General features: G+C 46.7%; 6 protein-coding genes across 6 annotated transcripts; 3 read left to right on the top strand and 3 right to left on the bottom strand.

Moving 5' to 3' along the window:
* Positions 1 to 93: 93 nt before the first annotated feature.
* Positions 94 to 847, top strand: SAMD00019534_098760 (hypothetical protein; the record flags this gene model as incomplete). Its single annotated transcript, XM_012894908.1, has 3 exons — positions 94 to 180; positions 277 to 515; positions 628 to 847. 3 exons carry the CDS (start codon positions 94 to 96, stop codon positions 845 to 847), a joined length of 546 nt encoding a protein of 181 aa, XP_012750362.1.
* Positions 848 to 1,132: 285 nt separating this feature from the next.
* SAMD00019534_098750 (hypothetical protein) lies at positions 1,133 to 2,578 on the bottom strand (the record flags this gene model as incomplete). The annotated part of the gene is made up of 1 exon (XM_012894907.1): positions 1,133 to 2,578. A coding segment is annotated over one exon (1,446 nt), but the record flags the coding sequence as incomplete, so codon positions are not given.
* A 339-nt stretch (positions 2,579 to 2,917) lies between these two features.
* Positions 2,918 to 5,135, top strand: SAMD00019534_098740 (hypothetical protein; the record flags this gene model as incomplete). The annotated part of the gene is made up of 3 exons (XM_012894906.1): positions 2,918 to 2,930; positions 2,992 to 3,047; positions 3,135 to 5,135. The coding sequence occupies 3 exons, from the start codon at positions 2,918 to 2,920 to the stop codon at positions 5,133 to 5,135; spliced, it is 2,070 nt and encodes a 689-aa protein (XP_012750360.1).
* A 498-nt stretch (positions 5,136 to 5,633) lies between these two features.
* Positions 5,634 to 6,368, top strand: SAMD00019534_098730 (hypothetical protein; the record flags this gene model as incomplete). Its single annotated transcript, XM_012894905.1, has 2 exons — positions 5,634 to 5,706; positions 5,770 to 6,368. The coding sequence occupies 2 exons, from the start codon at positions 5,634 to 5,636 to the stop codon at positions 6,366 to 6,368; spliced, it is 672 nt and encodes a 223-aa protein (XP_012750359.1).
* Positions 6,369 to 6,618: 250 nt separating this feature from the next.
* Positions 6,619 to 7,720, bottom strand: SAMD00019534_098720 (hypothetical protein; the record flags this gene model as incomplete). Its single annotated transcript, XM_012894904.1, has 2 exons — positions 6,619 to 7,416; positions 7,484 to 7,720. Coding segments are annotated over 2 exons (1,035 nt in total), but the record flags the coding sequence as incomplete, so codon positions are not given.
* Positions 7,721 to 10,303: 2,583 nt separating this feature from the next.
* SAMD00019534_098710 (hypothetical protein) lies at positions 10,304 to 25,814 on the bottom strand (the record flags this gene model as incomplete). The annotated part of the gene is made up of 8 exons (XM_012894903.1): positions 10,304 to 10,498; positions 10,577 to 21,387; positions 21,476 to 23,240; positions 23,325 to 24,142; positions 24,224 to 24,323; positions 24,407 to 24,770; positions 24,846 to 25,469; positions 25,546 to 25,814. The coding sequence occupies 8 exons, from the start codon at positions 25,812 to 25,814 to the stop codon at positions 10,304 to 10,306; spliced, it is 14,946 nt and encodes a 4,981-aa protein (XP_012750357.1).
* Between the last annotated feature and the right edge of the window lie 437 nt (positions 25,815 to 26,251).

Here is a 26,251-nt window from a genome sequence, read left to right as displayed (position 1 = left end):
TTGTTAACGAGTACAAATACTTTATTAGTATCAAACTTGTTGACGTATCATAAATATATAGATTAATCGAAAATTGCGAACGATTACTTAAGAATGGATGAGCCACTGTTCGGAGAACAGAAGAAGCAGGCCCAGATCGGGCAATATATCGTCGGTCTGACAGTCACTATATTCACTCTCGTATGTCCATACATCCATCCAACCATCACACATACTCGATCAATCATACTGACTCGGTCACTCATTCACTCGCTCATTCAATCAATCATATATTAGTTCTCACTGGCAGTTGGTATATTCTTTGGTATTAAGCACCCGAGAGACTTTACATTGGTTGGAACTCTTGCATTGGTGTTCATGAGCACTGCTTTGCTGGTGCGTTGGTGGAAGGACAGAGATGATGCCATTCATCCAAAGTTTAAGTGGCTTGTATTCTTGCTCATCCTCTCTACTCTTGCATGTGGTGTCACTGTCAACGTCTTTGTCTGGGAGAAGATCATCCCACAACCAGTCTGGTATGTTATGATTGGGATCATTGAGGTCTCGGCCTCGGCCTCGGCCTCAAGGCCACACACACACACTAACTAACTCACTCACTATCTCACTCAATCGATTAATCAATAATAGCAATGGACTCTATATGACTGGCGACAAGAAATGTTTCAAATGGCCAGACACTGGAGCATGTCAGACAACTGATTGCCTTCAGGTTGACTATGTTGGATTTAACATTATGTGTACCAACTGTACTGTACCATGTACAAATGGCACGATGGAGGAGATGGACTCTTTTGAGCCAGAGAAGGATATCTATGAGTTCAAGCTGCCCGTCATCGACAACAACTAGTGTATCAAACAGACTCCACACACAACCAAACAGACAACAACATCACAACAGGCAACAGGGAAGAAGCATGATTGAATCATGTGAGTGCGTTGTGAATGAAGAAGAAGAACAACAACAAACAAACAATAGACACAGTCTAGACCATCGATAGATAGAATCGAGTCGAGTCGACCTGGATATAACATGCAGTAAACGTCGACTAACAACCAAGCACGATGAGCCTGGCAAAGAGGTCGCTATGTAAAGTACGCCGCACACTGATATCGGAGAGAGTGAGGAATCTTACTCCTCGTCCTTATTATTCATTTCCTGTATGAGTTGGATGGCGGCCATGTCACCTTGCTTGGCGGCCATCTGTAGCCACTTGGTCGCTTCAGCCACGTCGACCTCGATGCCTTGGCCTTGCAGGTAGAACTTGCCCAACAGGAACTGCGCGTTAACATTGCCCTGTAGCGCCGACGCCTCGTACAGCTGGATGGCCGTGCGTATGTTGCGCTCGACGATCAGGCCCATGTCGTACATGCCTCCCAGACAGAACTGTGCGTTGGCGTTGCCCATCTCAGAGGCCTTGGACCACAGGGTGAAGGCGTGATTGTAGTCGGGGATGGATCGCGTGTAATAGTATCGGCCAAGGTAGTACATGGCATCGGCGTTGCCAAGGCGCGAGGCAAATGTCCACAGTTGAACGGCAATGGACCTGTCCTGTTCGAATAGGATGCCGCCCAGGGTGACGACGGCCTGCACGTCTCCCTTGAGCTGCGCCAACTGCTTGAGATAATATGATGCCTTGGCCAGGTTGAACTCGCCTCCAATCTGATTGATCACCATGAATACCAGCTGTTCCATCGACGACTTGAGCGCCATGGACGCGGCCACATCAAAGTACGTTCGCGCTCGTTGTGGGTTGGGCAGGTCCATGCCAAAGCCCTTCAAGAACATCTCACCCAGCATACCAAAGGCCACGGGCACGCGGGCATGTGCTGCGCGGTCAAAGTGCTGGTAGGCCAGCTGCATGTTGGGCGTGCCATGTATGATGCCCGTGAAGTAGATGTTGCCCAGGAAGATGTTGGTCATGCCGTGTCGCGCGTCGATCTGCTTGAACATGTGCAGGGCCTTGTCGTGGAAGCCGGCGACATAGTGGCCGCGTGCCTCTTGGAACTGTTTGTCGCATGTTGCGTTTATCGTCATGACGTCTTCTTTTGACATGAGTGATTCAGTGATCTTATCGATGAGCTGTTGTTCACTCTGTGAGTTGATGTGATCCTTGTCCACAATGATCCTCGCCAGCAATGTTTCCAGCTCTTCCTTTGGGTTCATTGGTTTGGACAAGTCAAGTCTTTCGTATATCTTATCTTCTTCTTCTTCATTATTCATTACTTGTCGTTGTTGTTGATGTGTCTGTGATTGTTGTTGTTGTTGATGTGATTTTTGGGATGGTGATTGTTGTTGAGCCAGATGTTTCTCATCTTGTTCACGTTGCTCTAGTTGCTCCTTTGTCATCTTCTTGTTCAGTACATTCTTAAAGAAGTCAGCTTTCTTCTGTTCGAATATGTCTTGTTCATCCTTGTTGTTGTTATTACTAGAGTAGTCGCAACGTTGATATACTATGTTATTGCTGTTATGTTGTGTATCGATCATTACTCCAGCAACAGGAATCATTGTTGTCGTCTGTTTATGAGTCAACAACAATGTATTATATCTTAATAATCTATTACATCTCGTTGATAGCATTGTTTATTATTCTCTGAATTCTATATCTGTATCTGTAACTGCACTTTACGATTGTGTTGAAGATCATAGTTTTGGACTAAGTCTAATCAATGATCCCATAATTAAGAATTTGGATAAGTGATCAGAATAGACATTTGATCAATGTAATCAATCATCTTTATTATTATTACTACCTCCAGCAACAATGTATTACTTGGTTATACAAGTAGTCATATCGTAAACTGTCCCCGAAAGTAGGCCTCATAAGGATCACACGAGGCCCACCAAACGGTGTTGTGGGCCGAAACGTCATCTTGATCATTTGGGGGAAAGCTGCCTCTACACAATCAATCATGACTTATGATCCAGACATGTATGTTATATTATCAATCAATCAATCAATCACTTTCATCAATAATCAATCATACAGATAGATAGATTTACAATGAAGAGACCATCAGCTCAATCAATCAGATGGTCAATCTGTCTAGTATTTCTATGTTTGATTGTTATAACTATTGTATTATCAATCACTATATTCGTTACTCCATTAAACATTGATAACATATAATATAAGGGACATTCATCATCATCAACACTGGATGATGAAGATGACAGGATAACATCAAAGATATTAAGTGCCAATAATGATAGTTATATCGATGCGCCAGTCATCCAACATGGTGACACAATTGAATTGGAAGCACAATATCGTGCGCCACTACTTGGTTTCCGTCCATTGGTCATATGGAGTCCGAATGTGACAGATGCCCAACCATCATATGGACCAACCTACACCATGTCCATCAACAATGGCTACCACAGTGGAAGTGTTTCAGTCAAAGTCGTCTACCGTCTGTTCAACGCAGTGATCAGGTCATCGGAATGGTACCACTGGCAACTAAGTAATGCTACCTACCAAGACTCTTCGGCCACGCCATCATCGACCAACTATGTGTTCTACCAAGATCATGTTGTTCGCGTGCCCCAGAGGTGCATGGCACAGTTGGGCTCAGGCAACATCACCCGCCAAGCAGTGATTGACATATCCTCAACCAATTGCACACAGTTGTCCAAGATGAATATCACTGTTGGCACCATAATCATGTCATCAGGAACATTGTACAACATCCAGAACCCTGTGATCACGGCCACAAACAACATCACTCATATTATTATCATCCTCAACTCGACATATGCTTTGCCCATGGATGTGTTACAAGATGCATCATTCACTTCAGTTCCATTCGCACTGAGTATGCTTGACAACTCATCACAGACCCAATCAAACAAGATGGCCATGAGAATGGACTCCAAGGCAGCACTCCAGGATCCAACAACAGTATACTCGTTCAACACTGGCAACCAAGCCATGACCTTTATATCGGGCTTGGACATCACATTCATTATCAGTGGCAGTGTTACCTTGAACCCGACGGTCACCATCAAGGTTGCCGCTGGTGCCCTCTCGACTTACAAAGTAGAATGGGCTCCAACAATACATCTCGATGTCAAGGGTACCATCCGGTTCGCCAAAGCCGTGCCCCTGCACCATACTTTCACATTGTGGTCAGCGTCGGGCTTGGGCGGCATTGGACTGTTTGGAATGCCAATGGTACTCCGCCCCACATTCTCATTCCCTTTGACTATCTCAGCAAAGAGCGCCGCGGTGTGGAGTGGCGATCTCATTGGCCAAGTCGAGATGACGGGCAGCTTCAGTGCCGACTACAACCCGTCCATCAATTACTGGAGTAATCCAACCATTGACTACACACCCTCGGTGAACAAGCGAGTGCAGTTCATACCGTCGACTGTTACATCATGTATGACCGACGTCTCCATTGACCTTGGCATCGAGCTCGGTCTAAAGATGTGGGAGGTTCTCTCAGTAAGCATTACCCGATCGGTTGCCTTTGCCTACCTCTACCAGACTGGCGGGCCAACCGAGTCACCCAGCAACGGACTCGCCTCGCCCGACTCCAACATTGGCAGCAACGCACTATGTAACAAAGATGGTTGCTACTGTCCCTGCCTAAACATTGGCGACCCTATCGGAGCGTTTGAAGGCGCCAACATCAACACGGGCTGGACATTCTCGGTGAACCTCGCGTTCTGGAAGGTGTTCAGTGTGGACATCTACACCAATCGCTTCAGCCAGGATCACTACTACCCGGTGGGACCGCAGGTGTGCTCGGCGAGGAAGCCAGAATGTGCTTCAATCGTGCCAAGGCGATGTACATCAAAGAATTGTCCAAGTTGCTATCGATGTACTTCCGACTTGTGCTACTATTGTAAAGATCCATCTGCTATGGATTGTGGCGGACCTCCTACTACACAGGTGGACCTCTACTGCGTACAACAGATTGATAACAGTGACATTGTACCTGCTGTGCCTGTACCCAAGCCTCCCGGATACACATGCAATGTTAGATGTTGTGGAAAGACCAATGTATGTCGTGAAGGAAGTTGTTGGCCATATTCATCAAGACATCAACTTCTTCAACAACAACAACTTGGTGATGGTGAAGATGCATTCAGTCCCTATGAAGAGTCACAATTCCTCTTCAGTGCAGCCTAAGTAATACATTCATTCATTCTTTGTTGTCATATATAGAGAGATAAATAATTGATTGAACATGAGCGAGTAGCAAGTATCCAAAAGTATTTGAAGACACACATTATTACCTCGCAGTCAATAATCCATTTGAATGTGTGAATGATTTAAAATAATCTTTGGTGAAAGAGCCATTCATGTGAATCAAACAGTGTTTGGGTATGAATTGGTGTGTGAAACAAATGATATTTTGTTTGAATAATTGTGCGAGGGAGGAGAGGACCTCCAGATGTTACCAAGTGTGATGGGTGTAGACACTTCATACCCTCAACACTGGTTGGCAGGATAGATATATATACACACAACACACAACACACACCACACTTATAAGTGTTGCCATTACTTCCTCGCAACAACAACTTAATCTAATCTCAACTCAACTCACTGTCCATTCATTCAATCATTCAATCAATCAATCAATCAATCAAATATATAAATCATAACTTATAATAAGTAATAAGAATGGAAGTTTTAAAAGAGGTATCACCAGCAGTGTTCAAGGTAGCAGTCAACATTTGGGCAAAGAGTGCAGATAGTGAGGATGGAGCACAACAGCACAATTCGGAGAATCCAACACATCCGTATATTATTACAACAGTGGAGCAGTACTCGCCACCTCGTATGATGATTGAGAAATTCGAGCTGCGAAGAAATGAGTTGGAGCGCAGTTTGCCACACGGCAAGAAGCTGGAGACCGTCAACTGCTTCTTCAACCCCACGAGCGAGGGCCAGCTGAGGAAAGTGCTGGTCAATGGCTGGGCGGCATTCGACGCCACCGAGACCATCTTCTTCTCCAGCGCTGCCAAGGCCATCCAGGAGCAGGGCGGCGCCGTGCCATACCCCCGCATCGTCGTGGTGCGTGTGTGTCTGGGCCGCGAGGGCATCGACTTCACCGTGGCCAACGGCCGATACAGAGTGCGCGATCTCAATGGCGTCATGACCTCCTTCCTGCTGGCATTCAAGAACAGCTCGCTGTCGGGCAGCGGTGGTATGACACCCCCTGCCTCACCATTCAAGGTGCACGACGGCGTCACCTCGCCAGCCGCTTCGGCCACCTCGCCCAGCTACTCCTCGCCCTCTGCGCCCAAGCCAAAGTGGGTCGGTCAGGTGTCTGGCGACGGTATGACCTGTCCATCCTGCAACAAAGAGAACGCAGGTAACACTCGTTATTGTGTAAGATGTGGAGGCCATCTCTAAAAAAAAGATTGAGGGATGAACGAACAACAACAAGAAGAAGAAGAAGAACAAGAATAGAGAATAAGAATAAGAAAGAGGAGCAGCGTTGCGCCACACCACGGCGAAGGTTGAGGCGTTGGCCTTGTCCTTTGTAGTACCACAATCAATCATCAACCGCAGTTGTATTAAACAGACAATATATATATATTGGATGAACATCATTCATTCATAAATTCATTCATTCATTGGACTCGATGGAGTTGTCGCGTCAGACCCACTCGAGTCGAAGCAACTCGGTTCGGAATCGAAGGAAGTGTCGAGCAAACTGATCGATTGGCGCGATGAAGCCTTCCATGGTACGTTCAACAACGACAAGCGCACTCCGACGATCTAGACGTCGAATGAAGAAGCGATCTTCGCGCGCCAAGTTGAGGACGACAGTGTTGATGTGTATCAATGGCTTGAACGTGTATGACAGTATCCTTGTAGGGTCCAAGCGCATCGTTAGTACTGTAACTTGTAGTGTCTCCAGATGTGATGGTATTGATGGTATCCATTTGAAGTTGGTGTCCTCCATGAATGACCCTTTGATCGTTCGCACGCTCTCTGGAAGATGTTGCAGGCGATGAGAGTAGTCGCGCGGCAGTTTGAGATGCAATAGGTTCGGTGGCAGGAAGATGATGGGTATTTGTTGGTTGGGAAGACTAAGCGATGTGATGCCGGCGGGCAGCGGTGCCGACTTGTTCAGTATCACACTGCATCGAGACAGATCCAACTTCCGCAGGCTGTTGGGGAGTATGCCTTGCACGAGTGGTATGTTATAGTCGGTGCCAAACTTGAGTACCTCGACCAGAGGCGGTATCGAGCCTGGCATGAGCACCTTTCTGAACTGCTCGCCAAGTATCAGTTTACGAATAGTCAGTGGCAGTGCGCCTGGCTTCAAAGGTTGATTGAACGCCATTCCAAACTCCAAGTCAGTGACCGCTGCGGGTATAGCATTAGCCGCAACACTTGTATCGATAGTCCAGATCATCTTTGAAGGTACATTTCTTTGATCCTTTAGCTGTTGCTATTGTTGTTGTCGTCAAGTTAGATTGAATAAGCGAGAGAATGAATGGACTTGAGACTTAACATACAAGAGTGAGGACTGGAGGGGGATCAACTTGGACGAGTTGTTGAGTAAAGGATGTGAGGGATACTGCTCGATATCGTTCATTTGACATTCGACATTCACATCGTAGTCTAAGGTAGTATGGTCTTTGATTGAACAGACGTTTACATGACATCGACAGACATATCTTATCAATGTTGGACTCTACATTTGACAATATATATTGTAATAATAGATTGGGTATAGTTGATATATCATTCATTGTAATTCATGTGTGTATGATCACAATTGATTGATTGATTGAATGATTTAAGAAGGGTATAGTATTCTAAACAATCACTTGTCTTGATCATTCATCGTCCAAACAAATAAATGGTGTTGGGTTGTGTAATCATGGAATTGTGGTGGAAATGAACTTGATCAATTGTATTCTTTTGGGTTTGGTGTCCAGAGGGATGGATTGGAAGTAGTATGGGTAGTTCTGATTGAGGGAGAGCAGTCCCACATTTATTCTCTCTGACGAATGGCTCTCCACCTCCATTTACCTCACTCACCAATCAATACTTGTGGTTGGTGAACAATGATACAGTGATTGATTTCTTTTAAAGCTAATTGTTACCATTTTAATTATGATTACCGTATTTATTACAATCAATAAGGATGGTTGTGAGCTCAAAGCTAGTGATGAGATTCCTAAAGATGGTAATCAATACCATACCGAGCATTTTTAATCAATTTTCTCAATTGTATTAGCACAGCAAACCACTTTCACTAGCCCATTAAATGTCCAGGATTGGAAATGATAACCTTTTAAAGAATAATGAGTGAATTCTATTACATATATAGTAGTGAATACCTTATTCATTCTTCATTCAACCTATTTATCACTTATTAGAGTTACAAAGAACATGGAGCAGAGTCAGTATAAATTGGAAGAAGGTGACAATAGTCATCAAGTCATACCATCAACATCATCAAATAATACAAATATTAATAATACTATTCAGAATAACTATATTCCTGCTGATATTTTAATTATGTCTTTATACTCCCAAACACCTAGATTTATAATCAATCATGAACGCACTGGTGATGTTTATATCCACCGCACTCACTACCTTATCGAGGTGGTAATTGACGTGGCCGGTCACTCAACTCCTGACAGGATCCATGGTGTATGCCTCAGAACTCAACAAGCGCTCTCCAACACCTCCGAGTTCGCTTCCAACTACTAGGAGTTCAAAGCCGATGATCACTTTGTCCGAGCTGGCCGTATTGGCAACCCCTACAACAGGAGTCCGAATGTCTGCCACTTTTGGTTCCCAGGACAGGTTCTTCCTTCGAACTTTTGATGCCATCAACTCTGTTTGACGCACACTGGTATGCTTGGCACGCAGCAACAGGCTCAGAAGATGCATTCAACTTCTCTTAGTACATATCAATCAACCAATAATTCAATCAATCAGAGAAGTGTAATCAACAATATTTATTTAAAAATTAATTTAAATAAATATATTAATTACTCAAAAACCGATAATACAAGGGTGGATTCTTTGATTGATTAATTGATTGATTGTTAGTTTGATTGGTGTGATAAACTATTGTTGTTGGAGTGTTGATTGTGACTTAAATCTGTTGACTCTTTGTATAGTTTGTTGAGAATGGTAACCACAATACCGGCCAACATAGGTGTCATTAGAATCAATATCTTGGCCCGATATGATCTGTTCCTCCAAAAAAGACTGGCTATAATATCTCTCTGAATATTAGAGGTATTGTTAGTTGTGGAAATGATATCTTTTGATATTGTGGTTAGAATTATAATTACTTACCTTTCTTATATAAAGGTCGTAGAAAACAATCCTTGTCTGCCGTAGCGATCTGAGTAGAGTCAAGCTCCTCCCCCTCTGGATCCACAAGTTTTGAATTGACGGAGTTGACATGTGGATACCCAAACAAGGTAAGGATTGCTTTCTTGGGAGATATGTCTGAGGATGAAGGACGGAATGACTTGGTCGATCCCATGAATCGTATTTGAATTGCCTTGATATAATGAAGGGAGTAATCTATACCAATCTGTAACTGCTGGTTGTTGCCGAGGATAGTACCAGTCCTCTTCTCACATATTGAGAATGCGCTTGTACTTCTTTGGAGAGATGTAAGTGCGTCTGATACTGAAATACCTGGGCATACTGTGAGATACTCAACATCATCAGTGAAGATCTCTGGGAGATAGGAATGAATCCAAGATTAAAGTTAGTCTTAAGCGTCATAGATACTCTCAATTTAATGAATACATACTAACTATGGTATCATGATCTGGAACAGGGACTGGGACTGGGACTGGGACTGGGACTAAATATAAATGATTGTACCCATTATCTGGTATTAGATCATCTCTTTTGAGATCAATTGGTTCAGAGTACTCATTAGTCCGAGCACAAAGGTTATATGATTCTGGTTTAAGGTGGAGAAGATTATCGATGGGAACCATGATGTCTTTGACTGAAACAACATTAACAAAGTCAAAGGTGATTGATGGACTCATCTCACCAGAGAGGTGGAGGATTGAATTAAAAGTAGGCATATTAAGTTGAATGAATAAGATCTCAAACAAATGTAGTCACTATGATAAGTAATTATGTATTATTTGTATACAAATAAGATAATTGAAGTTGAGTGAGTAAATGAATGATTCACTAAAGGGGATGTACTTAGAAATTATAGATAATCAAATAATTAAAAATTAATTAATTTACATCACATTTATAAATCAATAGATTGGAGTTTATTAATATTTATGGACCCAAAAGGCCGACCGTGTCATAGGTCCTACATTGAGTGATCATTGTCTCTTCTTCACCTTGTCGTCGAACTTGTACATCAATAATAATGGCGCCTTTTGGAATACATCTGGACAATCATCACGACTCACTCGTTGGATTGAATGTGATGAGCACAACAACACTTGGTTGTCATTGGAATTGACCACCAATGTATATCCTTGAACGCTATCCTCCTTGAATATGAACGATTGTAACTGGAAAGAGATTGAGTGAGTGAGTGAATGATTGATTGATTGATAGAGTAGCCAATCACATAGCATAACTTAACTTACTTGATATGATATGATAAAGTCTGATTGGTAGTAGTCCGAGAGAGTGAGGACGGTCATGGTGCTCTGGTCAATGATGTTCATTCGGTCGAGTTCAACAAAGACATATTGTGGATGCCTCTCAAGTGTTTGGACTGGTGGTAGGTGGCAGTTCGGACATTGGTTGCTGGCATCATCCTTGATTGAATCGCGTATCGTGTTGTTGATATCGTCGTGTTGATTGTTACTGTGACATCTGAACATGATATTGGACTGTGTCAACCAAGAGTTCTCACACTTGTCACACTCCTTCATGATGGTTGCTTCAAACAAGTCGTCCTTCTTTGTCACCTGGTCCAGTATGGACATAAGAAGACAGCCTGGATACTCGGGTGCAGCGTTGTTGGGTTGCTCGGCTCCCTTGGCAAGCTCAGTGAACAGCATATCAACGTTGATGGGTTGGTCAGGGTCGATGCAGTCCTTCTTAAAGTGATCGATCAGACTGGCGATGAACGATTTGTTCGAATGGTATTGAGGTGGACTTGGAAGGAAGCGAAGCCAGTTGAAGAGACATGTGGCCAACTCGTTACCTTGTGGAGGTTTGATGGGATGTATGAGTCCATGAGACTTGGGGGCTCTGTCAATTGCGTCTGCATCATTGTGATCTGGTGCCCGAGCGGACATTTCGGCGTCCTCTGCTGCTGAAGATGTTGGCCGAGCAGTGTCCATTGGGTCGTCAATCTCAAGTTCCGAGCCATGTAGCTCCTTGAACTCGGCGGACGGTGCATCAAGTGAGCTGATGTACACGGTGGACAGCACGTCATGAAGCGTCCTCATGAGGATGGGGTAGTAGTTGAGTGTGAGACCGACCTCAACTATATCCCTGTGCGTGTTAAATGTCTTGGACGGCGGCATCTTGAACTCTTCATGAGTGGATGGGACGTACTTGTCGAGAAGGTTGCGTAGAGGTTCGTTGGGCTGCACCTTCTTGATGTCCTCCTTGCAGTCTGGTGAGTTCAGTCGATGGATCACTGTGTGTAGGTATTGCTTCCATGCGTCTGGCGATGTATTGAGGTCAGCAAGCAGTTTGTCTTTCAAAAGATTGAAGCTGCCCAATTCGGGGTTGACGGGCTGTCTGATTGTGTCGGCGTAGAGGTAGCTGTACATAAGATACTCCTTGATCACAAGACTGGTCACTGTGTGGATCGAGTTGAGACTAACACTCTCTAGTACCGAGAGGAAGTCGCCTGGAAGGTTGTCATGACCGATCCTCTTTGATTGAGTGAATTCGTGCACTGTGATATTGTTGTCCAGTTGCTCTTCATAGTGATTGTGTCTGAGCAAGTGAGTGATGGCCATATTGAAGTACTGGCACAGAGACTCCATCTCCTTGTGTGAGCTCTTGGAGTGGCAGTGTGATGTCAGCAGTGTATGGCATGTCTTGGAGATGGGCTTCCTCCATGGCGCCAGCAGCTTCATGTTCAGCGAGATGAGACTCTTGATCGACTCGGACATCAATGTGTTGGGGTTCATTCCAGATTGTGGATCATTGTCCTCGGCGACCACGGCATGGGCGATTGGGAACATGTTGAATCGTTCCAGGTTGGCACGATACACCTTGCCCGAGAGGAATGAACAAATGAGCTTGGACTCAATCATCTTCATGTTGGGCTTGAACTCACTCCTCGTGAATGAGTGATACTTGGCGATGGCGCCAGAGAGGAAGTCGTAGAACCTTTGTGTGTCGATGTTGGCGCCGATCAAGAGGTAGTTGTCACCATACTCTGAAGGCACTTCGTCGATCTTTGTGCCCCGCATACTCTTCTCTCCACCATATCCATTGATGATCGAGCCGAATATAGTTTCCTCTGATGCATTGTTGAGATCATCCAAGATCTTTTGCTGTGTGTTCTGCATCCAAGTGTTGATCAGATCAATGATTGAACCGATGTTCTGCTCGTCCACTGTGCTGTAGATGATCTGTGTGAGTGGAGTGCTGTCATCGATCTTGCCCACGTGTGTACTGTGGCAGCCGACCACGATAGCCGTCAGTCTTTTGGTGACCTTATCCCACGAGTCCTTGAGCGCATCCCACGCGCGATGTATTGTGGACGTGGCATCGATCGATTCGAGCGGTGTGATGAACTCCAAACACTCGGGCACGGTGCGGTTGAGGTAGTCCTTGGGCAGGCGATAGCTAAAGTAGTGGAAGAATGTCTTGAGGAAGTGGACCATCACTGGGATGTGGCGGGACAACACAATGTCCTCGATCTTTTGATTGAATAGCTTGAGGACCGGTATGTCCTGTCGGTCAGAGACGATAGAGGTGGCCGTTTCCGGGTCGATGGCTGGCGAGTTGTTGATGCCTGTGTACGTGTTGCGTAACTCTCTGATCCAATGCATCTTGGTCTGGCGCTGCTGACTCATCGCAGTCCTCTTGTCCTGGAGCGTGCGATATGAGTACTCTACCGACTTGATCAAAGAGGTCAGGTGTCGCTCGTATGCAGGGATGTTGTTGGTATGTTGCTGGAATGAGATTGGGCTAAAGTATGAGTCGGACCACATGACATAGGCAAACTCGGCAAAGAACAAACTGTAGTCCATGTGTTGATCGCGCATCATTGGGTTGCCCTCGACCTCGGTGATGCATGTGTATGACCTGTCGGCGACATAGTTGACGAGTGTCTCGCGTGTGTTATTGGTGTGATCTCTGATCACAAAGGCCGTGTTTGAGATCGCCTGGTAGACATTGTCCGCACAGCATGTGAGTGCGTAGGCCATGACTCCCCATGATGGACAGTTGACCAGGAACTTGTACATTGTGATGCCGCCCATCGTGCCAGTCACGACGGGTCCATGCTGCATGCGATACATCATTCCACAATCCTTGAATGCATGTCCCTCGTGCGCGGGGAAGGGCTTGACAACCACTGTGTTGGGAGCCCGCGCTACATTGTACAGGTACGAATTGGGCGAGCAACCGATGGCCACAGCTATAAAGTTGACCAAGATCTGAGCACGGATCTCGAGTTGAAGGTCCCTGTTGGCGGTGCGTCTGAGCATGTTGTCGAGGGTGCAGGAGATGAACCTCTCTTGGGTGAACTTGGTGTAGAAGTGCTTGTAGTTGGCGAGTCCAAAGTGATGGGAAAATGTGTTGTTGTCGAACAACGTGTCTACAAAGTTGAGTGGGGTGGCCGCGAGATACATCTGGTAGGTCAGCAGGAACAGTGCCATCCTGATGAAGCCACGGTCACGATCAGATGGAGTTGCGCGTATGAGTTCGTTGACCACGTCAATTGAAGAGGAGTCGACTGCAGTCTTCAACATGATGTACAGCTTGTGATCGGGATGCGCGGTGTCGTCAATGAATGGCATTAGAGTCATCTGCTTCACAAGTATGTTCTCGGCTACATGCAATTCGTCCATGCCAAGCAGTTTGAGCAAGGGTGCCGACTTGACCAGATCAATCACAACAGCCTCAGATGTGATGTTGTTGAGCAAATAGACTTGATTGATCACTATGTTGTTGGCCAATGTCATTGATGACGGCTTGGTCGTGTCCAACAGTGATCGATAGGCCTTTTGCTCCTGGGCATGTGTGGTTAGATGATTGATCAGTGCAGCGGGAGTCTTTACTGTGTTGATCAGTGTGGCCAGATGATCGAGCAACATTGTGTCCAAGACATATCGCTCCATTGTCGAGTAGACATCGTTGACTACGTTGTCGCTTCGTGTGGCCATCAGTTGGTTGATGTCTAACGGTCCAGTGGCGCGATTGCACTGCATGATGGAGTGATACAACACGTTGGCCAATGGCGGGTTGGCAGCACATGGGTTAGTGCCAGCGCCAAAAGACTTGCGCATGACCTCACTGTGCATCATTGGCAGAACTGCAGGGTTGTCGATGCGTTTGTGATCGACCTGTCCGTTGCCCAAGATTGAGAGTATGCCCCTCTTGACCATACGCGTTGTATCCTGTCGCAATAGGAGTGTGTGGAGCAGGTTGGAGCACCATCCATAAGGTATCTGATCGACCAGCTCTGGCATCTCTGATCGCAGTGTCCTGTCCTTGTTGCAGATGCGCAAGAACACATTGATGTTGTGCTCATTGTAGAGTGACGCCTCGATGATGTCCAGCACGCATTGGATTGGGACTGGTGGCATGTCGGATGTGACGAGGTGGATGTTGAGTTGATGGAGCTGTGTGAGTGTCGCGTGTGTGTTGTTGGATGTCAAGGGTTCTGGGAAGGCCTCACGAAGCAGACGTGCGGTGGACATGATAATGAGCTCATCATTGTGAGAGATGGCATTGTCAATGAGGATCTGGTACACGATGAACACGTAGTTAACTGTGCTGTCGCTGGTCCTGAGCCTGATCTGCTCGATCGTGTTACGATTGAACACTTCGCGGACCACCGCGAGCCAGTCCTTGAGGAACTCAAACTCTGCCATGCGCACATCCGAGGAAAAGGCGTCAGCAAGGCGACTCATTGACAATCGTACGATGACGTCTCGGATGTGTGAGGTCTTAAGCACACGCTCGTTAATCGGGGTGTTGTTGAGTTCGCCTATGAACAGCTCCAAGAAGTCGGTGTCCTTGTCCAAGTGATAGATGGGCTCGACCATATGTTTGAGGAAGTTGATGGTGGGTGAATGGAAGTGTTTGATGATGGACAGGTCCACGATCGAGTTCAGCTCGAGAGGCGTAAGCCTCTGCATCATGTTGAAAACGAACATGGTCCATTGGGGTTCAAACTCCAACTGGTGTACCACAAAGTCTTTGGTGTAGTCATTGCGCAGTTGGTAGTTGTTGTCGATGTGTGTGATAAGGTCGCGTGCACGATGTCGTTGGATATGTTCGTGCATACTGCTGGTGATCGCATCGATCTGAGGCGACTTGGTAGTGTGCAACACATGATTGAGCATGTTCTGAATGATTGTGTTGATCGTCTCGAACAGCGGCAGAGTGATAGCCTTGGGCTGGCCGGCTACACCCCTCACAGCAAGTGGCACGCTGAGCTTGACTGGCTCGAACCGGTTCTCAATCTCCACGGGTCTGTTGAACTCAATGCTTCGAATGATCATGGTGACCAACTGCTCCTGCGCGGTGTCGACCTCCACACGATTGATGTGTTCAAACATCAGATGATTGAATAGGTAGCGGAATGTTTGAGCGATTGTCGGGTACAGATATGATTCCATCGAGTCCTTGATCGTTTGGAGGAATGAAGAGCATGTCTTGCCCGTCAAGATAAGGTTGGAGATGTTGGCGATGATCCTCGGGAACACGTGCTCATCGTCCCAGACTCGCTCAAATGATTGAATTATCTCGTTGTACCATACTGGATGCTTGACAAACAAGTCCTTGGCGCGCAGACTCCTGAATTGAGCGTTGGAATAGAACTCCTTGGTCGTTTCCGAGAGATGTCGGTGATTGTTGAAGTTGCGGATATTGTTCGACGTCATTGAGATGTTGGTGAGCTTCTCAAGGAACATGGTCTTGAAGGCTTCGCGAAGTGAGTAGTCGTCGGCCTTGATTGGACGCAGGCCATATGCCTTGGCGATCCATGTTCGAATGTCAACATCGATCTTCTTGGCAAATGATTCGATTGGGATGTGATTGACACCAACTCCAAACGAGTCGACATAGAGGTAGTCAAAGCCGTTGAGGAAGATCGAGTTGAGCTTGGTCTGGTTGGAGATGGAGAACTCGGGCGAGTAGTGGCAGATGGTCACCACGAGCTTGTCTGGCCTGGAGAACTCATTGAATATGTTGACAACGTAGTTGATCTGATGTTGATTGACAAACTCCATGTTGGCAACGATCAAACAGATCTGCTTGTCATCATTGTTGATGAACCGATTGACGATCTCGCTGCGACACTGCTCGCTGGACTTGATCGAGCTAATCTGAATGATACTCAGTATATTGTTTGTGAGAGGCCGTGTGTATGTTGTGAGGTCCAGGCCTGAGAAGAGAAGTGGCGCAACCTCGTCCACCTTGGCGTCATTCATGAGGTCGAGAGATGGCGAGCTCCTTGTGTAGATGATCCACTTGTTGGACACATTGGTATCGCCAACAATCATACGTCGCTGGATAACATTGTGAAGGAAACGAAGCGCGTTGAAGTGGTCCTGGCGCAACAAGTACTCCTCAACGTATGATTTGGGCATCTTCTTGAGATTGAACATGGTCTCGGGACGTGCCAACTGCAGGAGCTTCCAGTTGAACATCTTGGAGAGCGACAGACGTTCCTTGGTGCTCTCGAACTTCTCATTGATGTCTGCTTTGACCATGACGTGTGCTGGTGCAATCGACATTGTCGTGTTGTTGGTGTATGCCTCGCGAGCCATTGAATACACGAGTGAGGGCACAGTCTCGCTGTCTGAGAATCCCGCCAACAGCAGTCGATTGGCGCTGGCATGGAAGAAGTTGGCAAAATGATTGCCCTCGCGAATGAGCAACTCACAGTCCTTCCTCAAGTGTGGCGCGTCAGTGCGCAGGAAGTACTCCATCATGTTCTCTAGAGAGAGGTAGTACTTCTCGAACCTGTTGAGCCATGGGAGTTGGGTGTTCTCCAGACGCGACAGTGGCATGTGGACGATGATCTTGAACTCCGGGTGGACGGGCGTGAGGATGCTGTGCGAGGCGAAGCTGACCATTGCCACGAACTTGTCTCCGTCGTCGTCAGGCTGGATGGTGAAGTAGCGATTGAACACCTCGTAGAAGCACGCGTCAATCAGCTGTGTGTTGACCAGCACCACAGTGCTGCCTACTGTCATTGCGTTCTTGATCTCGCTCACAACCTTGACTAGAGACTCTGGTCTCGTGTCTGTCTCGAAGCCACCAACACGGATCACTGTATGTTCGACTTGGAGCTCACGAAGGATCATCAGAGATGTCTCGTTCTCTGTCGGGTCGATAAGCATCATGTACCTGAAAGCGGCAACATTCAAGTTCTGCTTGGTGTCGACTGTCTCGGCCAGGGACTCCTTGATGCGTTCAACAGTGTTGTCATGTTCGAGCAGCTTGAGGTCATCAGTGCTGGCCATCTTGAGCTCCTTGAGGAATACTGTGGCCATCTCTCTGAAGCGACCAAGGGGCACACCTCCAAAGTTCCTCTCGAGTGAGTGGAGTACGATCGATGCGTTCAAAGTCTTGTTGTTGGCATTGTACGCGCGAGACATGTGTCGCAAGAAGTATACAAAGTCGCGCTGATGGAAGAGGTTGGCTTTGGAGTCACGAGCAAACTCATTGACACGCTTGTAGGCAGCACAGAGTGCATCGCTGATGAATGTCTGCTGTTTGATCTCTGCCTCGAGGCAGGTCTCGTTGTTGAAAAGGCATCCTTGGACCAGGGCTACCTCGTCCTCTTTGGTGATGGTCGGTGGATGGACGAGCAGGAGCATGCGGTTGGTCTTGGCAGCGTCGAGGATCTTGTTGGAGAGGATGACGATTGCGATGTCAGCTGTCTCCTTCTCAGTCTTCTGGGCAACCTTGTCGAGGTAGTCGTGCATGATCTTCATGGGTGAGTCATCCTCGTTGACCAGACCCGCCTCATCCAGGAACACGACTGATCGCATCTTGCTGTTGCTGTTGTCATACTCGCGTTGGCGATTGAGTGCCTGCTCAAACTTCTGTTTGATCTCGATGTCTGTCGTGTGCTGCGTGCATTGATAACGGAATGTGACCATGTTGCGCATAGCCGCCCAGGGAGAGCGCTGGTCGATCTTAGGCATGTTCATGTTGTCGCTGACAATCGAGAAGGAGAGCGTCTTGGAGCAACCGGGCGGACCGACGATACAGAGCGGGATCATGCAGTTGACCGACACGACCGTGCAGAAGATGTTGAGTTGGAGCGCCTCAGTGAGCGCAATGCCGGGCGGCAGGTGAGTGTGTTCCTTGCTACAGAATGCAGTATAGATCTGTTTGAATGTGTAGAGGAACACGTTGACGCCACCTGGTAGGTTGTCAAAGAGGTAGGGGCAGAATCTAGCGATGAAGTCGTGGCACTTTGTCAGGATGTCCTTGCGCTTGGTAACTGACACACGTAGGTAGTAGCTTAGCGCAATGCTGACGATCATTGCCAGCCAGTGATGGAGGTCTTCGTCCATTTTGGGATAGGCGCACATAAGGATGCGCTCGCCGCAAGGCTCCTCCATGAAGAAGCGATAGATGTCGATGCTGCGCACGAGGTCGCGGATGCTCATATGCACTCTGTCTTCCTTGGCATCACGAATGGCGTTCTGTCCAATAATAATGAATTGTTTGAGCTGGTCCCAATGTTGGCTGATGTTGGGTCGCAACTTGGAGAAGTGTTCCAAGAATGGTTCTTCGTGGCGTGCTTCAAACACACCATAGTTGAGTTGAAGTCGGGCCATTGATGGTGGACAGTTGTGGACGACGAATGCTTTGGACGATGTGGCCGACAGTTGGCCGGTGTAGTCCACGCTGTTGCCTTTGGTCACCATCTGTGGATTCATGGCGCCCACCCAGAAGATGTTGCTTGGGATACAGTCCTCTCCATCCAGGCGTCCATTGGCAAAGATCTCCTCGATGAGTGAGAGCGTGTCGAATGGTGCCGTGTTGAACTCGTCGATGAACACCACCATCTTGAGCTCGGTGTTGATCTTGGCAAGGTCTTTGGCCTGCTCAATCAGCTTCTTCACGCCTAGCTTGAACTCCTTGGATGTGAAACGTTGATGCATGATTACACGATGGAACAATGAGTGGAACTCGACTGACATGATGGCTGTGACGGTCTCGATCATTGTGTCCTTGGAGGTGACCACACGTGCTGCACCGTCCCTTATCCTGGCCAAGATGTCGTTGCCCTTCATGTTGATGAGCTCATAGTCCTTGAGCAACTTCTTGATCTTGCTCTCGATCTCAAGGTAGAGGTTGGCCTTAAACGTGGCCTTGGCAGTCTCGGCAGCTTGTTGCGCAGCTACAGCCCCGATCACTGGATTGTAATCATCCAGTCGCAGAAGCCAATCGAGAATCTCCTGTTTGGACGCGCCAGCATCGATGTTGGGGATGGTTGCTGCACGAATGTTGTGGTTCTTGATGATTGTGTTGATGATGGACTTAATGTCGAACAAGATGTCCGGCAGACGATCGTTCTTAGCATTGATGAGCAAAGAGTAGAAGAGCAGGACATAGGTCTTTCCAACACCTGTGTCGCCTGTGAGTACCAGCGATCGCTGGTTCTTGACCTTGTTATGCAGGAGAAGGAGACGCATGCCAAAGTCGGGCGTGAGAACGAAGCAGTACTGCTGGCTGAGGTTGCCCAGGATGTATGTTCGCGAATGGATACCAAAGGCGTTGCTGATCGCATTTCTGAATTGTGCTGGCGAGGCCTTGGCCTGGTCCTGCGTGATCAATGTGTCGACGTGCTGGACGTGTGGGTTGTTGGAGAAGTCGACAAAGTCCACCATGGCCATCTTGAACCCATCGGCCTCGTCCACAGGTAGCGAGGGGCAGGTGATTAGTGGCGGGCGTTCTTGGATCATTTGATTGGAGGCAAAGATTGGGTCAGATAGCTTGACCGACTCGAGCACGAACTGGTTGTAAAGCTGATCGGGTGTGAGCATGCGGTTGACGGGATGGCCGTTCTGCTGGAGGTATCGATGGAATACAAGATACACGGTGTGGAACTTGAGACGCTCGCAGAGGAGATGCAGGAAGTTGGTGCGCTGGTGATGTGTGATCGATGGCACACGGTATGCTGGCTCCAGGCTGCGTGCAATGCTTGTGACGTCATCGCGAATGTATGAATCGATATTGGCGACTGCCCTGGGCAGGAACTTGGTGAGTGTGTCGTGGCAGTCTTTGGTGAACATCCAGTTGGAGTTCTCGTATCTGATGGGCTTGGCCAGGAGTTGAATGAGGGGGATTGATTGGGAGACGTAATCAGCAATGCTGAGCTTGCACTCTTCCAATGGCGAACCAATCTCGATGAAGCATTGGAGGTTGATGGTCTCAGGTATGTTGATGATCTCGCCAACACGATGTCCAAACACAAAGCCACGCATAATTAGTGGGTAGATGAACTGATTGAATTGGTCCATGTCGGCATAGGGTGAGAGCAGGAAGTGGACGAGCACATTGGTGCCTGCGGGGAACTGCTGATACTTGAAGTTCTCAAACGTGTCGATCAGAGACTTGGGATCAAAGCCGGGTCGGAAGTGGACCGTGGTCGATGCCGCCACTGTGCTTTTGAGCGAGTGGACATAGAATGTCTTGCCCGTGCCACTTGGTCCCTGGAGAAGATTGAGTGACTTGATGGCCGAGCTGGCGATCCATTGCTTCTTTATCTCTGGTCCCCAATGATTGATTTGTATCTTCTCATTGTAGCGATCGATGAATGTAAACAACTCCTGGCCATCATTTCGCTCCAGCGAGATGATGTAGATGCGCGACAATGTCAATGATCGCTGGTTCTGATGATACTTGGACAGCTTGTACAACAGCCTCTCCTTCCTCTTTGGAATGCCGAGCAGGAACAGTACGGCACCCTTGACATGCTTGGAAATGCGGAAGAAGTGCTCCATTTCCGAGTCAAAGGTGTGTGCGTAGAAGACCTGCCCGGGGTCTGGCATCTTGCTGTTGTTGAGCTGTGTCAGCACGTCAAACACTGTGCGCTTGTCTGTTAGTGTGTGTATCATTGGCCCCATGCTGTCCATGTCCTCATTGAGGTCGTACACATCCATAAAGTTGCGTTCTTTGAGAATCGCTACCAACTGTATGAGGAAGTCAATGTAGTTTGCCTGGTCCTTTGGGAACATACGCTGGGGGTACTCCTTAAAGATGGTCAAGAGATCAGCCTGCACGACTGTGGGGAAGCAATACCTGATGTAGGGCGTCAGCCTGAAWTGCCAACACCGTGGGGTCTGCGGTGGGCCCAGAATCAAGATGCTCACCCACCTCTTTGATCATCGATGAGAGCGCCTGTGAGCGAAGGAGCCAGAGCTGGGGTGGCAACATCTTGATTGATTCGCGCCACTCCCTGAGATGTGCCTCCAGCTGCTTCTCCATGTGTTGGAACTTTTGGATGTTTGATTGACGAATGTCCATCTTGATCTCGCCCTTGAAGTATCGCGGGTGGAAGGTGCTGTCGAGCTGGCAGTGCAGATTGTGGATGCGCTTGAGCAATACAACTAGTGTGGCAAAGTTCTCGATGTTGGCCATCTGCTCCTGCTTGGCCTTGGTCAACTGCTTGTTGTTCATGACGAACTTGAGTCCTTGATCAAAGTCCTCGATGTTGTTTTGATTGTGTACCACACTGGTCTTGTCGGCCTTGACCTCAATGAACCAATCCAAAAGGCCCTCTTCAAACTTGGATGTGCGCGACACAAACTCAGACTTGGCCAACAGGTTGACAACTGCTGGGAGGATAGTCTCGAGGCTGTACGTGCCTGTGGCAGTCGAGAACAGCACCTGGACCTGGGCGAACGAGCTGGTGACCACCTTGATCTTGTCGAGGCACACCTGGAACTGCGAGTCGGTCGTGCTGATGCGTTGATACACGGCTTTGCAAAAATCCTCCAGTGAGTAGGACTTGCCACTTGTGTAGGCTGTGATGAGTGGCGCGAGGATCGAGTGCACGTTAATCGTCTTGGTGAGCAAGCTGTCGTTGACCGTGTCCGTGAGCAGGTTCTGCGTGATGATGTCACACTTCTTGATGAAATTGTCGCCCTTGAAGCAGGAGTAGAACTTGAGCAGGTCGACCGGCACATCCTTGAAGTACTCGAGCTGCGTGTAGTCCAGTCCGCCAAGTGCACGCGACACCAACTTGAAGAAGACCTGGCAGTCCTGGACGCCCTTCTCATCGCCATTCATGAAGATATTGATGCGGTTGTTGAGGTAGTCTCGACGCTCCTCCCAATCGTGGATCTTGATGTCCTGATGATTCTGAAGGAATCCAAACAAAATGTCCAAGTTCTTCTTGTATCCATAGATCGATGTGATCCTCGTGATGAAATCGATGATCTTATTCTCATTCTTGGCTGCGTCAACTTGTTTGTTGTTGTTGTTGTTTGGGTCAGCTGCCACTCCATCATTGACATTGAAGTATTTGTAGATTGTGATGATCTCATTTCGTTGGGAGATACCAGAGAAGTTGGCAAACTCTTGGAAAAGGTCGGTGACCTCGATGTCAGGGTTCATGTTGATGATGTCTTGCATCAGGGTCTTGGTTCGCTCGCATAGCATGTCAACATTGATCACTTTGTTGGCGTCTGACGATGACTTGGCATAAAAGTTGATGATGGCCAGGAAGAACTGATTGTGACTCTGTCGTCCAAAGTGTCCGAGGAACATCAATGATTGATCATTGTTGATGACCAGTCCATTCTTGGTACAGCTGTCCACTATCTGTTGCCTGACCTTTGGCAGCACCTCTTTCAAACGCTGGAGGATGAGTCCAGATCTATTCTCTTTGCTCTCATTGATTGGACAATGGATGGAGAATGTTCTGCTGAGTACATTGGCTGCGCTGATGTAGCAATTGAACTGATTGAGCTTCTCCTCAGCCTCCTTGAACATGGCAATATGATCATTCAACTTGACATCAAAGTATCTCAGCAACAGCCTTGCAATCTCATCAAACAATGCCTTTGTCTGTACATCATCGCTCTTTAAGTTCATGCAGTTCATCTTATAAGCATTGATCAACATGTCGTGTATCTGTTCGAGTGAAGGGGTGGGCTCCAGAGTTAGCATGATTGATTGATATTGAATTGTTTGGAGCCAAGCATACGATGTACTCACCTTGATCTTATTCTCCATGTACATGGTGAACTCGTTGGGCCAGTGAATGACATTGTTGTCACATGATGGTTGTTGTAGCACAAGGTACTTCTCGATTCGTTGCAAGAGCTTGGTGTCCACAAAGTCTTTCAAGGACATTGTGATTAGTTTGTTGACGAGCATCAAGTGGGGAAGACTGTACTTGATCACGTCAATCGGCATATAATGCGAGTAAATGTAGAGTGTATCGACCATGTTTTTGCACAGGTCCCAATAAGACTGGAAGTGATCTCCTGTCCATGGTTGCATCTCACTTGCTGTGGCCCTGAGTGCCAACTCTCTCTCGGACATCAAGTTGATATAAATCAACGTGCAGGGAAACCTTTTGTTTCCCTCTTGAAGAACGCGATAGGCTGGGACTGCCAACAACAGAGTCACGTACTCATCGATACTGGCGCTGATCATGATCTTGTTTTGAAGGAATGTGATGCACTTGTTGTTGTCATCCCGACCCATGTTCAACAACTCCTTCTTGGTGTCAAAGGTGAAGTCGTTTGGTTGACATGCGACACCATCGAGTACAGAATAGAATTGGGTATGATGGAGTAACTCGATGTACTTGGTAAGTCCTGTCGTTCTGAAGTCATTGCGAATTCGACTTGATAACTTTGTGCCCAAATTCTTGATATTGTAGGCATCCATCTTACTGGTGGCCTTGATGAATTCATCTGGGTATTGAATCAAGTTATAATATATATCCTGGACCACATCCTCTTGTTGGAACTTCTGGCTCATTTGTAGGATGAATCCAAGCATCAATGGATTGAGTGCGTTGAGGTCTAATGATTGATTGAGTGAGTGAATGAGTGTGATGAGTGAGTAAGATGCCGCCTATCAATCAATCACATTCTTGGACATACCAATGTTCTTAAACAATGGAGCGAACTTGTTCTTCTCGCTTGCATAGTTAGTATGCTCAACAAACTTCTGGAAGACTAGATGGTATTGACCAAGCTCATTCTGATGATGGATGGATGGAAGCATGGATGAAGTGTGTTAGAATATTGCATAATCAATCGATCAATCAATCAAACACTACTTACATGTGGACTGAATAGATTGAATTGCTTGGCAAAGAGACTGAGTAGTTGGACTCGATTGTTTGAGCATATGGTGCTGTAGGTGGTGTACAAGTCCTCAAGATCAAACATATTCATGGTTTGAACATAGTTGATAAAGGCTGAGAACATGACGTCAATGTGTTTCTCCGATCCAAACAGTTCGATGTACAGGAATGACGTGCGGAGCAATAGGTCTGCCACGTTTGGATCGTTCTTTAGCCAATTATTCAAGAGGAATATCTTGAATATCTCTTCGCTCACTAAGGGTGCACGAGCTTGATACCGGAACTTGGTAAAGCTCTCCAAGAGCATACTCTTTGACTCGCCAAGACCATCTGGCAGGACACTAAATGTTTGATTGAGTGAGTGAGTTATTAATTGAATTGGAATTGTTCCAATCAATCCAGTTGGATGAGCATACTTATCAATCTTCATCAAGATCTGGAATGAGACTACATGTGAGTTCTTGTTGTCGTTGGAGAGCTTCTTTAGGGCCTCCTTGTCGCGTAGACTCTCAAAGTCGGTAACAGGTGGAGGCTTGACATTGTTCAGCTGATTAAGGATGACTTCCTTCTCCTTGGTACTGATCGACACGCACTTGTTATAATACTTGATCAAACCAAGTAGTGTCGTTGTATCGAATGTCTCAGTGGGTGCAATGGCATTCTTGATGACCTTCGCCGCAGAGTTGAGTATCCTCGAGAATAAACCACCCTTGCCTTTGTTGTCCTTGTCCTTGTCCTTATCCTTGTTGTCGCCACCCTCCTCTTGTATGTCCTGGTCGGCGTTAAAGAATATGGATGCAGCATCAGCGTCAACACTCTCATCATCGAATACGATCAGATTATGCTCGTTGTTGAACTTGATCAACTTCTTTGGCACCTCTGAGAAGTTAGAGATGCAGATGAATCGCCGGACATCCTTCAGTGCCACAACGAACGGGTCCATGGATTCCACAGGATTCCATTTGTCCTTGCTGACTGATTCCAAAGGAATGGCAGGAACAGGGCAGTCAACAATGATGGTTGTACTCTTGGCGCTCATCCTAAAAGTTGTGGTGTTCCTGAAGCTTAGTACATCCATGCATGAATTGAACGACTGATGATCATCTCATTACATACCTCATCTTTAGATGTTGATTGATTGGCAGTACTAGCTTACGCTTATCCATGTCATTCAACTCTAGTTTTCCTGCTTTAACATTCATATTAAGGTTTACAATCTTTCCCATTGATGCATACTTGGTTGGTACAGCAAATTTGGGACTGTTGTTGTTATCATTGTTGCTATCATTGTTGTTATCATTGTTGTTGTTGTTATCGCCTATTGGTGATTGACTTTGTTCAACAAAGTACAATGATGATAGTTGTAAGTTATAGTCCTTTGCCATTTACACTCTTAAACACTCCTATCTCTATCTCTATCTCTCTCTGTCTATTCACTAACTCTATATCCTTTATTTATATGTATATATATAACAATAACAACTTTATATTGACAATCTACATAATCATCATCATTACATTCATTCATTCCATTGATTGATTGGATGTATGTTGCTAATGAACAAAGACCTACATTAGTTGGGCCTACAACACAACCCGAAATTATGTGTTGGTGGTTGTCTGGGCCAAGCCCAGCCCAACAAGGTCTAACTCGAGGAAAAGTCGCGATGAGTGAGTGTTATCTCAAGAGGTCGGACATGGAGAGCAACCAAACGGAACATTGTGTTGTCTAGAGTATCTGTCAAGTAGTTTGACAAGGTGCTCCTTGTCTTTGATTGTTTGTTGATCATCATCTGAACATTGTAAGTAGTCCAATAGTTCA

The sequence above is a fragment of the Acytostelium subglobosum genome (genome assembly GCF_000787575.1).
Source record: "Acytostelium subglobosum LB1 DNA, scaffold: scaffold24, whole genome shotgun sequence".
Taxonomy (NCBI): domain Eukaryota; phylum Evosea; class Eumycetozoa; order Acytosteliales; family Acytosteliaceae; genus Acytostelium; species Acytostelium subglobosum.
The sequence above is the reverse complement of the archived record's forward strand: the minus strand, read 5'-3'. Positions and strand labels throughout refer to the sequence as shown.